The sequence below is a fragment of the Schistocerca nitens genome, chromosome 7 (genome assembly GCF_023898315.1).
Source record: "Schistocerca nitens isolate TAMUIC-IGC-003100 chromosome 7, iqSchNite1.1, whole genome shotgun sequence".
Lineage (NCBI taxonomy): Eukaryota > Metazoa > Arthropoda > Insecta > Orthoptera > Acrididae > Schistocerca > Schistocerca nitens.
The window spans coordinates 2,716,403-2,731,238 of record NC_064620.1 but is presented as its reverse complement, the minus strand read 5'-3'; the positions used below and the strand labels follow the sequence as shown (position 1 = coordinate 2,731,238).

Sequence of the window (14,836 nt, the reverse complement as noted above, 5' to 3'; positions counted from 1 at the left end):
TGTACTGGCACCCCGACGTCCGATGACATAGTATGCCTAACCGTCGAACCAGATACACACTTAAAAGAGCCACACAATAAAGTAAATAATTTATGACAGAAATCCGTTTCACGTTATAGAAACAACATATCCACATTTCGTGGATTTGAATGCAGAATTGCGTGTAAACACAGCCCACAGCATTGTGGAGGCACCACCGGCTTGCACAGCGCCTTGTCGACAACTTACGTCCACGACTTTGTGGGGTCTTCGCCGCACTCGAAACCTACGATCCACTCTTCCCGGGTGAAACCTGGTCTCATCTGGCCAGGCCACAGTTGTCCAACCGTCTAGGATCCAACCGGTACGGTAGCGAGCCCAGGACTGTCGCCGCAGGCGATGTCGTGATGTTAGCAAAGGTCCTCGGTCCGGTCGTCTGCTCCGATAGCCTATTAACGCCAGATTTTGCCACATTACCCTAACGCATGCATTCGTCGTACGTCTCACGTCGATTTCTGCGGCTTATTTCACGCAGTGTCGCTTGTCTGTCAGCACTGACGACTCCACGCAAAAGCCGCTGCTCTCGGTCGTTAAGTGAAGGCAGTCGGCCACAGCGTTGCCCTGGCGAGAGGCAGTGGCCGGAATTTTGTGCTCTCGGTGCACTCCTGCCAATGTGGATGTCGGACTGTTGAGATCTGCAACGATTCCCGAACTGGACCATCCCACGCGTCTAGCTCCTACTGGGCGTTCGAACTCTGTTGACCCCCGTCTTGGGGCCGTGGTCATGTCGGGCACCTTTTCGCATAAATCACTCGAGTACAATTCCATTAGACCTACTGACGGCCTTGGGAGAGCCAGTCATGACACAACTCTACCATCTGGTGAGCAAGATGTATGAGACAGGCGATATACCCTCAGATTTCAAGATGAATATAATAATTCCAATTCCAAAGAAAGCAGGTGTTGACAGATGTGAAAATTACCGAACTATCAGTTTAATAAGTCACAGCTACAAAATACTAACGCGAATTCTTTACAGACGAATCGAAAAACTGGTAGAAGCCGACCTCGGCGAATATCAGTTTGGATTCCGTAGAAATGTTGGAACACGTGAGGCAATACTGACCCTACGACTTATCTTAGAAAATAGATTAAGGAAAATAGATTAAGGAATGTCAAACCTACAATTCTAGCATTTGTGGACCTAAGAAAAAGCTTTTGACAATGTTGACTGGAATACTCTCTTTCAAATTCTAAAGGTGGCAGGGGTAAAATACAGGGAGCGAAAGGCTATTTACAATTTGTACAGAAACCAGATGGCAGGTATAAGAGTCGAGGGGCATGAAAGGGAAGCAGCGGTTGGGAAGGGAGTGAGACAGGGTTGTAGCCTGTCCCCGATGTTATTCAATCTGTATATTGAGCAAGCAGTAAAGGAAACAAAAGAAAAATTCGGAGTAGGTAATAAAATCCATGGAAAAGAAATAAAAACTTTGAAGTTCGCCGATGACATTGTAATTCTGTCAGAGACAGCAAAGGACTTGGAAGAGCAGTTGAATGGAATAGTGTCTTGAAAGGAGGATATAAGATGAACATCAACAAAAGCAAAACGAGGATAATGGAATGTAGTCGAATTAACTCATGTGATGCTGAGGGAATTAGATTAGGAAATGAAACACTTAAAGTAGTAAATGAGTTTTGCTATTTGGGGAGCAAAATAACTGATGATGGTCGAAGTAGAGAGGATATAAAATGTAGACTGGCAATGGCAAGGAAAGCGTTTCTGAAGAAGAGAAATTTGTTAACATCGAGTATAGATTTAAGTGTCAGGAAGTCATTTCTGACAGTATTTGTATGGAGTGTAGCCATGTATGGAAGTGAAACATGGGCGATAAATAGCTTACACAAGAAGAGAATAGAAGCTTTTGAAATGTGGTGCTACAGAAGAATGCTGAAGATTAGATGGGTAGATCACATAACTAATGAGGAGGTATTGAATAGGACTGGGAAGAAGAGAAGTTTGTGGCACAACTTGACTAGGAGAAGGAATCGGTTGTTAGGACATGTTCTGAGGTATCAAGGGATCACAAATTTAGGATTGGAGGGCAGCGTGAACGGTAAAAATCGTAGAGGGAGACCAAGAGATGAATACACTGAGCAGATTTAGAAAGATGTAGGTTGCAGTAGGTACTGGGAGATGAAGAAGCTTGCACAGGATAGAGTAGCATGGAGAGCTGCATCAAACCAGTCTCAGGACAGAAGACCACAACAACAACACAATGTACTGTCGTTTTATACTTTGTGTGCGCGATACTGCTGCCGTCTGTACACCTCGTACCTTTTATCACGACAGTGTACTTCCCCTGTACCAAAACCGCGCAATCCCCACGCGAGACAACTGAGACGCGGACGGCGTGTGCTGGCTGCCGCAGCGACGCAGACCTCCGGCGCCGAGCGGTAATTATGCGGGCGCGGCGGTCGGACGGCGCTCAGGACTCGGCGGAACGGAGGACACGGGGCGCCGAGGCCCCAGTCTGCGGCCGCGCCGAAGCGGCTTTCTAATTAAGAAGGCCGTAATCGGCTTCTTACCTCGGAGCCGGCACAGAGATCAAAGCGCCTAATCTCGCAGCCGGCGAAACTTTGCCGCGGCCGACTCGGAAACGCGTAGCGGCGGCTGACGACTGGCGCCATCTCTGCCGCCGCCGCCGCCGCCGCCGCCGCCGCCGTTTCTCGCAACACGGCAAAGCCGGCGGCCGGGCCTGATCGATATGCAATTAGCGCCGGGGTTGCCGCGCGGCCCGCCACCCCGACCTAATTTCGCCGGCTGATATTAGCCGACTGGCTGGTGGGGGGCGGCCGCCGCTCGCCGGCTGCCTCCGATGGCTTCTTCGCGAGCGGCCGACTTGTGGGCGGCGCAGCTCAGACACGGCTGCGCGCCGCGCGCCGCCACCCAAACACCGGCTGCTGCTCCTCGTGATTAAAGGTAGCCGAATCGTCAGGCAGTTGCTGCAAGTAGCACGATGCATGCGCTGTAAGAGCAGTCCGGTGGTGTGCGGGCGCTACTGTACATGGAGTACAGGTGGGGTGGTTGTAGTAGTAGTGGATACCCCTGAGATGCAAACAACTTGTCCTCGTGATCGGAAGACGGTGTTATTCTTAAAACGTAATGAAACCAGACGTGCAATGGATAACGTCTAATTAAATCCGAATTATTTATTTATTTATTCGGCGTATGGCTCATAACATCACAGTAAAAATTACAGAAACAACACATTTTTAAAAAAATCAAATATGTATAAACAGAACAATAAATAACAGTTTGTATACAGGGTGTTTCAAAAAGGTACGGCCAAATTTTCAGGAAACATTCCTCACACACAAATAAAGAAAAGATGTTATGTGGACATGTGTCCGGAAACGCTTAATTTCCATGTTAGAGCTCATTTCAGTTTCGTCAGTACGTACTGTACTTTCTCGATTCACCGCCAGTTGGCCCAATTGAAGGAAGGTTATGTTGACTTCGGTGCTTGTGTTGACATGCGACTCATTGCTCTACAGTACTAGCATCAAGCACATCAGTACGTAGCATCAACAGGTTAGTGTTTACCACGAATGTGGTTTTCCAGTCAGTGCAATGTTTACAAATGCATAGTTGGTAGATGCCCATTTGATGTATCGATTAGCACGTGGCAATAGCCGTGGCGCGGTACGTTTGTATCGAGACAGATTTCCAGAACGAAGGTGTCCCGACAGGAAGACGTTCGAAGCAATTGACAGGCGTCTTAGAGAGCACGGAACATTGCAGCCTATGACTCGCGACTGGGCAAGACCTAAAACGACGAGGACACCTGCAATGGACGAGGCAATTCTTCGTGCAGTTGACGATAACCCTAATGTCAGCGTCAGAGAAGTTGCTGCTGTACAAGGTAACGTTGACCACGTCACTGTATGGAGAGTACTACGGGAGAATCAGTTGTTTCCCTACCATGTACAGCGTGTGCAGGCACTATCAGCAGCTGATTGACCTCCACGGGTACACTTGTGCGATTGCTTCATCTAACAATGTGTCAATCCTCATTTCAGTGCAAATCTTCTCTTTACGGATGAGGCTTCATTCCAACGTGATCAATTAGTAAATTTTCACAATCAAAATGTGTGGGCTGACGAGAATCCGCACGCAATTCTGCAATCACGTCATCAACACAGATTTTCTGTGAAAGTTTGGTTCAAATGGTTCAAATGGCTCTGAGCACTATGGGACTCAACTGCTGAGGTCATTAGTCCCCTAGAACTTAGAACTAGTTAAACCTAACTAACCTAAGGACATCACAAACATCCATGCCCGAGGCAGGATTCGAACCTGCGACCGTAGCGGTCTTGCGGTTCCAGACTGCAGCGCCTTTAACCGCACGGCCACTTCGGCCGGCTGAAAGTTTGGGCAGGCATTGTTGGTGATGTCTTGATTGGTCCCCATGTTCTTCCACCTACGCTCAATGGAGCACGTTATCATGATTTCATGCGGGATACTCTACCTGTTCTGCTAGAACATGTGCCTTTACAAGTACGACACAACATGTGGTTCATGAACGATGGAGCTCCTGCACATTTGTCGAAGTGTTCGTACGCTTCTCAACAACAGATTCGGTGACCGATGGATTGGCAGAGGCGGACCAATTGCATGGCCTCCACGCTCTCCTAACCTCAACCCGCTTGACTTTCATTTATGGGGGCATTTGAAAGCTCTTGTCTACGCAACCCCGGTACCAAATGTAGAGACTCTTCGTGCTCGTATTGTGGACGGCTGTGATACAATACGCCATTCTCCAGGGCTGCATCAGCGCATCAGGGATTCCATGCGACGGGGGTGGATGCATGTATCCTCGCTAACGGAGGACATTTTGAACATTTCCTGTAACAAAGTGTTTGAAGTCACGCTGGTACGTTCTGTTGCTGTGTGTTTCCATTCCATGATTAATGTGATTTGAAGAGAAGTAATAAAATGAGCTCTAACATGGAAAGTAAGCGTTTCCGGACACATGTCCACATAACATATTTTCTTTCTTTGTGTGTGAGGAATGTTTCCTGAAAGTTTGGCTGTACCTTTTTGTAACACCCTGTATAAGGGCACCACCAATTGTAAATTTACACTCACAGAAGAGCAATCACAAGCAGACGTCCAGCTTAGATAATATATAGTCGATTGCCTCTTGCGTCGCCATTAGGAAATCCTGTGGGTCACCCTCATATGCCCTTAGTGGGCATTCCTGCACGATGTGTTTGACCGTCTGTCTCTCAGCGCCACAGTCGCAAGCGGCCGAAGGGAGTTTACCCCATCTGTGTAAGGAGTCGGCGCATCTCCCACAGTTGGTTCTGATGCGATTAAGAGTTGACCAAACTTTTCGAGGGCAATCAAATCCTTTTGGTTTACTAATGATGCATGGCATACTGTGGCAGTTTACTGCTGTTCTGCTATCCCATTCCTCTTTCCATCGGTCGTTAGTGGAGGATGCCTAGACCGGAGTCGGTTTCCTTGGATGTGGTGAGTATCTTCATGGATTTGTAATTGAGGGTTGGTCATGATTTTTTGAAATTCTCTAACCAGAGCGTGTTCTCGGCGCAGGTTAGGAGGGGCTGTGTTACTGAGAACGGGCAGCCACACTGTAGGAGTTGGCCCGATTGTGCCTGATATAATACGCATTGTTGCATTAAGTTGGCCACCTACCATGTGTGTGTGTTTGCTGTTGGGCTACACTGGGGCACAGTGTTCTGCCACTGGATACACCAAGCCAAGTGCGGATGTTCTTAAGGTAGATGCTGTGGAGCCCCAAGTGTTGCCACAGAGCTTCTGCAATATGTGTGTAAAGTTAGTTCGCCTCCACGTGCTGCACCCTGGGTAACGCTAAATGAACTAACACAACTGGCGGCAGACCGAACGAAGAATTCCTGCCACACATCACAGTAAAACAGAACGACAGACAAATCCGAATTTAACCATCGAGTTAAGTGCTATGAAGTAATGAGTGCTATCGACAGGGGATGTCAAATCGATTCCATATGTTTAGATTTTCAGAAGGCTTTTGACACCGTTCCTCACAAGCGTCTTCTAACCAAACTGTGTGCCTATGGAATATCGCCTCAGTTGGGCGACTGGATTCGTGATTTCCTGACGGAAATACCACAGTTGGTAGTAATAGACGGAAAGTCATCGAGTAAAATAGAAGTAATATCCAGCTTTCTCCAATGAAGTGTTGAAGGACCTCTATAGTTCCTAATCTATATTAACGACATAGGAGACAATCTGAGTAGCCGTCTTTGATTATTTGCAGATGTTGCTGTCATTTACCGCCTTGCAAGGTCGTCAGATGACCTAAATGAATTGTAAAATGATTTAGATAAGATATCTGTATGGTGCGAAAAGTGGCAATTGACCTTGGATAAAGAACAGTGTGAAGTTATTCACACGAGTACTAAAAGAAATCATCTAAATTTCGATTATGCGATAAATCACACAAATCTGAAGGCTGTAAATTCAACTAAATACTTAGGGTTCAAAATTACAAATAACCTAAATTGGAACCATCACATAGAAAATGTTGTGGGTAGAGCAAACCAAAGACTGCGATTTATTGGCAGAACACTTGGAAGGTGCAACAGGTCTACTAAAGAGACCACTTACACCACGCTTGACCGCCCTATTCTGGAGTGCTGCTGTGCGGTGTGGGATCCACATCGAGTGGGACTGACGGATGATGTGGAAAAAGTTCAAGGGGCAGGTCCTTTTGTATTATGGCGAAATAGGGGAGATAGTGCCACAGACGTGGTACGTGAATTGCAGTGGCAATCATTAAAACAAAGGCGTTTATCGTTACGACGGGATCTTCTCATGAAATTTCAATCACCAGTTTTCTCCTCCGATTGCGAAAACATTCTGTTTGCAGCCACCCTGATGGGGAGAAAGGATCATCACGATAAAATAATAGAAATCAGGGATCTCACAGAAAAATTTAAGTGCTCGTTTTTCCCGCGCGCCGTTCGAGAGTGGAACTGTAGAGAGACAGGTTGGAGGTGGTTCATGGAACCCTCGGCCATGCACTTTATTGTGGATAGCAGAGTAATCGCGGAGACGTAGGCGTAGACGAGTGGGTGCGCCGTTTATTGTAACACGAGAGGCCGCGTGGAGTTCTTTGTACACATGTAAAGAATAGCTGCTTTATGTTACCAAGGTAAAAATGTGAGCGAAATCACAGTATAATCTCAGTTTAATTAAACAACGATAAAATAAACGTACATTATACGTGCTAAATCAATGTTTCATTAATGATTGAAACAACATTCGAAATCGCAATGACATTTGTTTATTATTACCAGTTTCGCCTCGGTTTTTCACATGACACCGCGATCGTGCACTTGCACAATCGTAGTATCCTGTCAGCACCAGCCATGGCGGGCCAAAAAAATCTGAGGATGGCTTTAGTAGGAAGCGAAACTGGTAATAGTAAACAATCGTCATTGCGATCTCGACTGTTGTTCTAGTCAGAGTTAGCACCAGATCGCTGCACTCCATAGACAATATTGTCTAAGTTTACGGACTGCTTCATTAAACAGTCTTGAAGAAAGGATTAACTATATCACTCTGTTGCTGCCTACAAGTGTTACAACACAGTAATGACCCGCTCGAAACATTCATCAGCACATCTGCATTATCTCCCAGCCAATCGCCTTTTTCATTACTAATTATCTAGTAGACAACTGCCTCATTGTGGAATTCCACTGCTTGTTCGGAATCTGGGTCATTATCTGGCACGGACCGTAATTTTTTTTTCTCTTATAGCTCTCTGTTTATTTTATATTACTATTGCTCACTTACGACAACACATCTTATCACAGTATTATCTCCAGCAATAATGAAGGAACAAGTACAGGCTCGCAATTGCAGAACAATAAAACGGTAGAAGACAATGTTATTTGTAGTTGGCGCACTTTATACATAGGCACGCGTGCTCCAGAATTAACAGGCGTTGGCCCACATTTAAAATTAATAGCCATGCATAAAGTACACAGATCATCCACCACACGAACAGCACATACGAGTTAAGGGAGAAATGTAAACATTGAATGAAGATGCGCGCTTATAAAACATCGTTTTTATATCCCTTAATGTGCATTCCAGTGGGAAAACCTTCAACAAAGTGACAATGACTGGGAAGTTAAACATGCAATCATGTCTAACTCCTACCTTGGTACCAATTTTCGGAACGCACAATGAACATTGCCAGTGGTTAAAGCAAAAGCATATCAGAAAGTGGTAACGAAAACTAAAGCCGGAAGAGCAAACATCGTTCAGAGATGCACAGTGCATTGTGCAATTCAAACAATTTACTGCGGTTATCAGTTTCCTAAACGATTAACTCCGTAAAGTTAACAAATACCAGGCCTCCTGAATTATACCACGGAAAATCGTTGCTGCCCGAATCTCACCACTTAACTACCAGTACTCGTGGCTGCATGCGCGCCCCCCAGGTATGGTAGTCAACAGCGTTCGGGACCCATATTCATGTGTGACCCAAAAGGTTGCAGCAACACCATCGTTCTTTCGAGGAGAAGACAGAGTCTTGTAACTAAAAGTATAGCCTCTCTATTTTTGGGAAAGCCCCAAGTCATCCAGAATTTTTTGTAACCATTCAGAGCACCTTCCAATCTTTAGCTAAGTTTTGCCGGGATTGTGTCCACAGCCCCAATGAAATTTCAAGATTTCGACAGAGCATCTACAAGGGAGAGGCTTTTTATTTTATTTTAACTTTTTTAGATAGGGACAAGGACAGAAGGTAAGCGTCTTTCTAGCCACGTTCCAAAGCAGCCATTGAGACGTTGTGTCTTTCAGTTCCCACTTAACATTCCAACCGTCGCTTTCTTAACCTTTTGGTTCAGTTTCTTAAATGACAAGAAGACAGAAGATAATAGTCTTTCTAGACAAGTTTCAAGGCAGCCGTTGAGTCGCTGTGTCTTTCAGTTCCCACGAAAGATTCCAAGCACTGTTGTTTTAAAGTAAAGGAGCTATTCGCTCACGTACCCGTCGCATCCTTGCGCGAGCGCTTGATTGCCTCCTGACGCCTTACCCCCAGTCGAGCTAACACGGCCAGCCATGAGCCAGGGGAAACAGCGCGGGTGGCGGCGGGGGAGGAGGCTGTTTCGACCCTGAAGCCCAAGTTCAGCTACGCATTTATGGCCGTGCTGGAGGTCGGTCGCTTGCTCCCCTCCGCGACCACTCTGCTAGGCCGATGTGCCAAATAAATGGAGAAATACAGCTTCTCACAAACAGAAGTGAGATTGACTGCAGGGAGTATGAGGAATTACACATTTATTTTGCAAGTAGTAATACGAATTATAAAGAGAACATCTCAGTTACCCATCCATTACGTTAATAGACCTGGGGCGTGCTATGAGAGCATAAAAGTAGAAAAAAATCTGTAGGGTTGCACAATATGAATAATTAAGCGACTTTACAATAAGACGGTATAATATGTTAACCAAGGAACCCTCTAGCCATATGCATCCTGCAGATAAGACCGGATACGTTCTTCCAAGATAACATCCAGGTGCTGTTGTCTGACTCGAAGAGCTACATGCCTATCAAGCGCATGGAGTTGGCCTGCTACAGTGACGCAGATGCACGGTCCAGTCACATTAACGTGACTGCCGCCTATGTTCGACGTCGCCGTTTAATAACCACTCACAGATGGCAGATGGCACCACCAGCAGTAGAGGATATACGAGGATAAAATGTGTCAGGGAGTTGCGGAACACTGTACAGTAGGTGTCAAAAATTTTGCACTCCAGTGTCAATTAAGGCACATTCGTATGGCGCCAGGATAGTCCAGGGTCTAGTATGTTGCCCCCCCCCCCCCTCATGCATCAAAGCTTCTACTTCTACTTTTCAGCCGGCCGGAGTGGCCAAGCGGTTCTAGGCGCTACAGCCTGGATCCGCGCGACCGCTACGGTCGCAGCTTCGAATCCTGCCTCGGGTATGGATGTGTGTGATGTCCTTAGGTTATTTAGGTTTAAGTAGTTCTAAGTTCTAGGGGACTGATGACCTCAGAAGTTAAGTCTCATAGTGCTCAGAGCCATTGTAACCATTTTTTCTACTTTTCAGAATCGTGTATTTGTGTTATCTATGGAGGAAATACTTGAATAGAAGTTTTTGATTGCTCTTTTCCCTTTCATTCGCAACTTCTCGTCAACATGGTTATGTACTCCGAACATTATCGAGCACCAATGGTTCAGCGGGGCACACGGTTCGTAAAATGGGTTAGCATTACCCGTTGCGCATGTCATGCAATGTGCTTGATAACGAGAATGAATAACTTTAATGGTGAACGACAATAATACAAATAATGACGTATTCTGCCTCCTAAATTCAATTTCATAATGAACATGAGACGGGTAGACATACCAGAGAAAAGTCTGCAGGCCGCAAGGGAAGAAATCCTCGTCCTAGAGATGCTATGTGACCAAACGAAATGGAGACGCACTTAGCGTGTTAGTATGTGTAAATGGCGTATAACGGAGACACAGACAAAGATATTTGCCAATGTGCTCAATACAGAGATGAGTTTATTGTAGGAAAATAGGTCATTAGAGAACAGCTACGAACATTGCTGTCGAATAATTCCATTCGTGAGACAAAGCACCCAGGCTGACTACTCAGATATTTGAACATGCTTATCGTCTATTTCGACAGATAAGACGATAGTTGAGGCATAAAAAAGGCACGCAAAATCGAGGTCGTCTTATAAGGCAGATATAAAACACACTCTGAAATGTATACAAATTAAAATTATTATAAAATAAAATAAATCGCTGACCAATGAGTTTAAAACGCTGCAAAATCCTCACAGTCATCAGGAAAGCAGCTCCTCAAGTACATCCTCACTTCCGTTGTTGAGGAGCCCGTCATTCGGGTCCCATTCTGGATCTTGCGAATCGATTTCCGCTTCGTCATCTGTATTCCATAACAAATCGTCCTCAGTGTCATCCATAGCTTCGGAAACGCACACTCCTTGAAGGAACTGATCCGTGGTTTGATCACGAAATCACGCAAAACAAATGATGGAGCTCCTTCGTATACGACTTTTCGCCACTCGTAATCCAAGTGACCCATTGTTCACTCAAGTCGTCTCTGAATGGTTTATTCAGAGACACTTGTAAAGGTTTTGAAGTGAAACCACCCGGTATAACAGCTGCCTTTGTACTGTTTCGAGCTAGGTGACTGAGAAAAATAACCCACTCAAACAAACTTGGTTGACAATGTAGAACAGTTGATTGCCTCTGCCTCTGCATTTTCCATCCACAATTTCACACCATTCTCGTCCATATACTCATTTTCGTAAGAAGGTGTTCAGGAAGTTTTATTTTAGGAACGGTTTTCGGCTTGAAAATGACGACCATACGTTTTAACTATTTTCCATCTGCCATGACGTTAGTACTACTCTAATGCTGGTATTTTCGTAGCCTGTACAGCGTTTAGGCCTTTTATTTCCACAGTTCTATTGTGTATCACATCGAAGTTAATCGGTGTTTCATCCACATTTCCAATATGAGATAGTGGCAACTTGTATTTTAGCCTCGTACGAATAAAAAACTTACGAAAACCCGCAACTTTGTGGTCAAGCTCTTACTGTAATTTCTGAGCAGTTTTTGTTTCTGCCTTATACCATATTTTTTGTGTTCATGAACGACTGCATCAATTTGTATTTGCTTTAATTCTTTGCCGAGCTCCGTATGGGCTCGTGTCCACTTCAGTGTATAGATCCTAATCATATTTCTTGTAACAACATAATAATTCTCCTTCTGTTCTTCTACCTATTCTGCAACGCTATTTTCTAAATGTGGCCACCGAGCTATTCTTCTCCTCATAGAACACTTTTTCATTGGCATTTTTATTTAAACAGCATCTTCATTCTGCCGTCAATCTCTTATCATCTTCTCTGTTATATCGAAGCTCTTGCTGCAGCGCAGTTGTTGGATTATTTAGCCTATTTTATTACCTTTAACTTGAATCTTTACACTTACAGCACAATCTGTTTGAACACACAACACAACCTACAACAACACTTGTTAGCTCTTCGTATGAGTTCGTTATTCGGAGCGTGCCTCTACAGGCAAAACCGTAATAATGTTGTAGGAGGCTTATGCTTAGTGACGCGTGCAACCATACCAATTGTTCGCAAAACTGAATAGTAAAGTACCACGCTTTTACAAACCCTCAGTGTCATTACCCGAATCAGTGCGCGTATTATTGTACAGATGATAACCGCTACAAACTAAATTTAGGGGTCGCTGGAATCTTGGGGATCGTCGTATAGGACGGGCATACGATAAAACTATGTATCTTTGACGAAAATTGCACCTCGTCTTATTTAAAGGTCGTCATATCCACCGAAATATACGGTGTACAGAACAGAATATTAGGGGAAAAAACCTAGTGCTGGCGCTTTACAGCTAGGCTTGGTTGAGCTGCTTCGCTGCCAGGCATAATGTACAGCAGCAGGCCACATGAACTGCTGCTAAGAGGTCGCTCACTGCTTGGCTCCAGAGCACAGCAGCCGTGAGCGAGGGTGTGACAGCGTGCAGCTGACCTCCAGCGTCCAGCTGCGGCCAAGGCGACCACCACACTCAGTGGCTGGCCAGGGACGGCGGCAGACACCTGCACAGATTCAGCCGCCGCTGCCTGCAGGTTCATCGTGCCTGCTGAGGACAAGACAGAAAGAATTCGAGTGATAAGTTTGTCTCAAAAGGAGACCACATCGCAATCGGACTTTTGTAATTTTTTTTATTTGTGGTACATAAAGCTGAGCACTCATACATCAATTACCCAAAGTAGTTCAACGCAGCTCTCAAAAATTCTTGAGGAAATCGACTTTCAGGTTTCTGCAGCGTCGTCAGTCTCCTACAGTAAGGTCGATTTTTGACAGACAGTGTTGCTGTGTGGCAGAATGTCTGGCAGGCAACCAGGCGACCCGGGTTCCTTTCCCGGCGGTCATAAATTATCAAACAAAGGTGCATGTTCAACAAGCACGTGTGTAAAGCGTAAAATACATAAAGATGAAAAACAGTTAGTTTGCAATGTTCTTCTTCAATTTAAACAAATGTAATATAATGCGCATACATAGGGGCAGAAATCCATTCCAGTACGATTATGCCATAGGTGGTAAATCGTTGGAAGCGGTAACGACCGTAAAATACTTAGGAGTTACTATCCGGAGCGATCTGAAGTGGAATGATCACATAAAACAAATAGTGGGAAAAGCAGGCGCCAGGTTGAGATTCATAGGAAGAATTCTAAGAAAATGTGACTCATCGACGAAAGAAGTAGCTTACAAAACGCTTGTTCGTCCGATTCTTGAGTATTGCTCATCAGTATGGGACCCTTACCAGGTTGGATTAATAGAAGAGATAGACATGATCCAGCGAAAAGCAGCGCGATTCGTCATGGGGACATTTAGTCAGCGCGAGAGCGTTACGGAGATGCTGAACAAGCTCCAGTGGCGGACACTTCAAGAAAGGCGTTACGCAATACGGAGAGGTTTATTATCGAAATTACGAGAGAGCACATTCCGGGAAGAGATGGGCAACATATTACTACCGCCCACATATATCTCGCGTAATGATCACAACGAAAAGATCCGAGAAATTAGAGCAAATACGGAGACTTACAAGCAGTCGTTCTTCCCACGCACAATTCGTGAATGGAACAGGGAAGGGGGGATCAGATAGTGGTACAATAAGTACCCTCCGCCACACACCGTAAGGTGGCTCGCGGAGTATAGATGTAGATGTAGATGTATTCACAATCTCCCATAAAAGATCAGTAATTAACAATCTCCTGTTGCAAAACACTCCCTGGGGTATTGCACATGAGTGGCAGCCCAACAGGTCGAATCAGCGGAGTGATGAAGGAATTTGCCGTGACGACGCTTGGGACAACCGCGAGAGCAGTCCTGCCATCATACGAAATCGCACCGCAGACCATAACTCCAGGTGTCGGTCCAGTGTGTCCATCACGCAGGCGGATCGGTTGGAAGCTCGCACCTGGCCTCCTCCTTACCAACGACCATCGCCGGCACCAACGTAGACACAGTTTTCATTAGAAAACACAGCAGACCTCCATCCTATCCCCGAACTGACTCGTGCTTCACACCACCGAAGTCGCAAATGGCGGTAATTTCAGGTCAGTGGAATAGAAGCACAGGGCGTCTCGCTCGGAGCTGTCCTTGAATTAACCACTCTGTAAGAGTTCGTTGCGTCAGTGCTGCGGCAGCTGTTGCTCAGATGTCTGCTGCAGATGCAGTACGATGCGTCAGAGGCATAAGCTGAACGTGATGGTTTTCGATCTTGGTAGTGCCACGTGCAGCCCGGAGACCGGTATTCTTGTGACCATACATTCGCGTAATCACCGCTGCCAAAAATCATGTCCAGTTGCTGCGTTCCTGCCAAGAATTTCTACAGTATCACAGATGGAACACCTATCATTTTGTACCGCTATCACATGACCTCGTTCAAACTCATCGAGTTGTTGATAGCAACGTCTTTGCCGCCTTAAAGGCATTCTAGACTAACATGAACTCTTTAGGTCCAATCTGAAAATAAGTCACACTCAGGCCGTTACAGAGAGTATTTAAGGCAAAACTGATGTACTTCGTCATGGGAAAAATCATTAGCTCTCGAGACTGGTGCTTGCTGGTTCCAGTCTGGTTTCTATCACAATGTTTTTCGTTTTTTCCCCATTTAATTCGTATACCAACGTCATCGGTATATAAAACTCATCCAGTATATGCTAATTAAGCCATACACAATTCTAATT

The 14,836-nt window shown here is 45.4% G+C and overlaps 1 protein-coding gene across 1 annotated transcript in view; it reads right to left on the bottom strand.

The window, feature by feature from the left end:
- The window catches only part of LOC126195161 (uncharacterized), a 37,533-nt gene extending 24,818 nt beyond the window's left edge, over positions 1-12,715 (bottom strand). The window contains exons 1-2 of the mRNA XM_049933671.1: positions 12,612-12,715; positions 9,047-9,171 (exon numbers count right to left, since the gene is read on the bottom strand). Of these exons, the coding sequence (XP_049789628.1) occupies positions 9,047-9,171; positions 12,612-12,715 (229 nt within the window). The remainder of the gene's footprint in view (positions 1-9,046; positions 9,172-12,611) is intronic.
- Between the last annotated feature and the right edge of the window lie 2,121 nt (positions 12,716-14,836).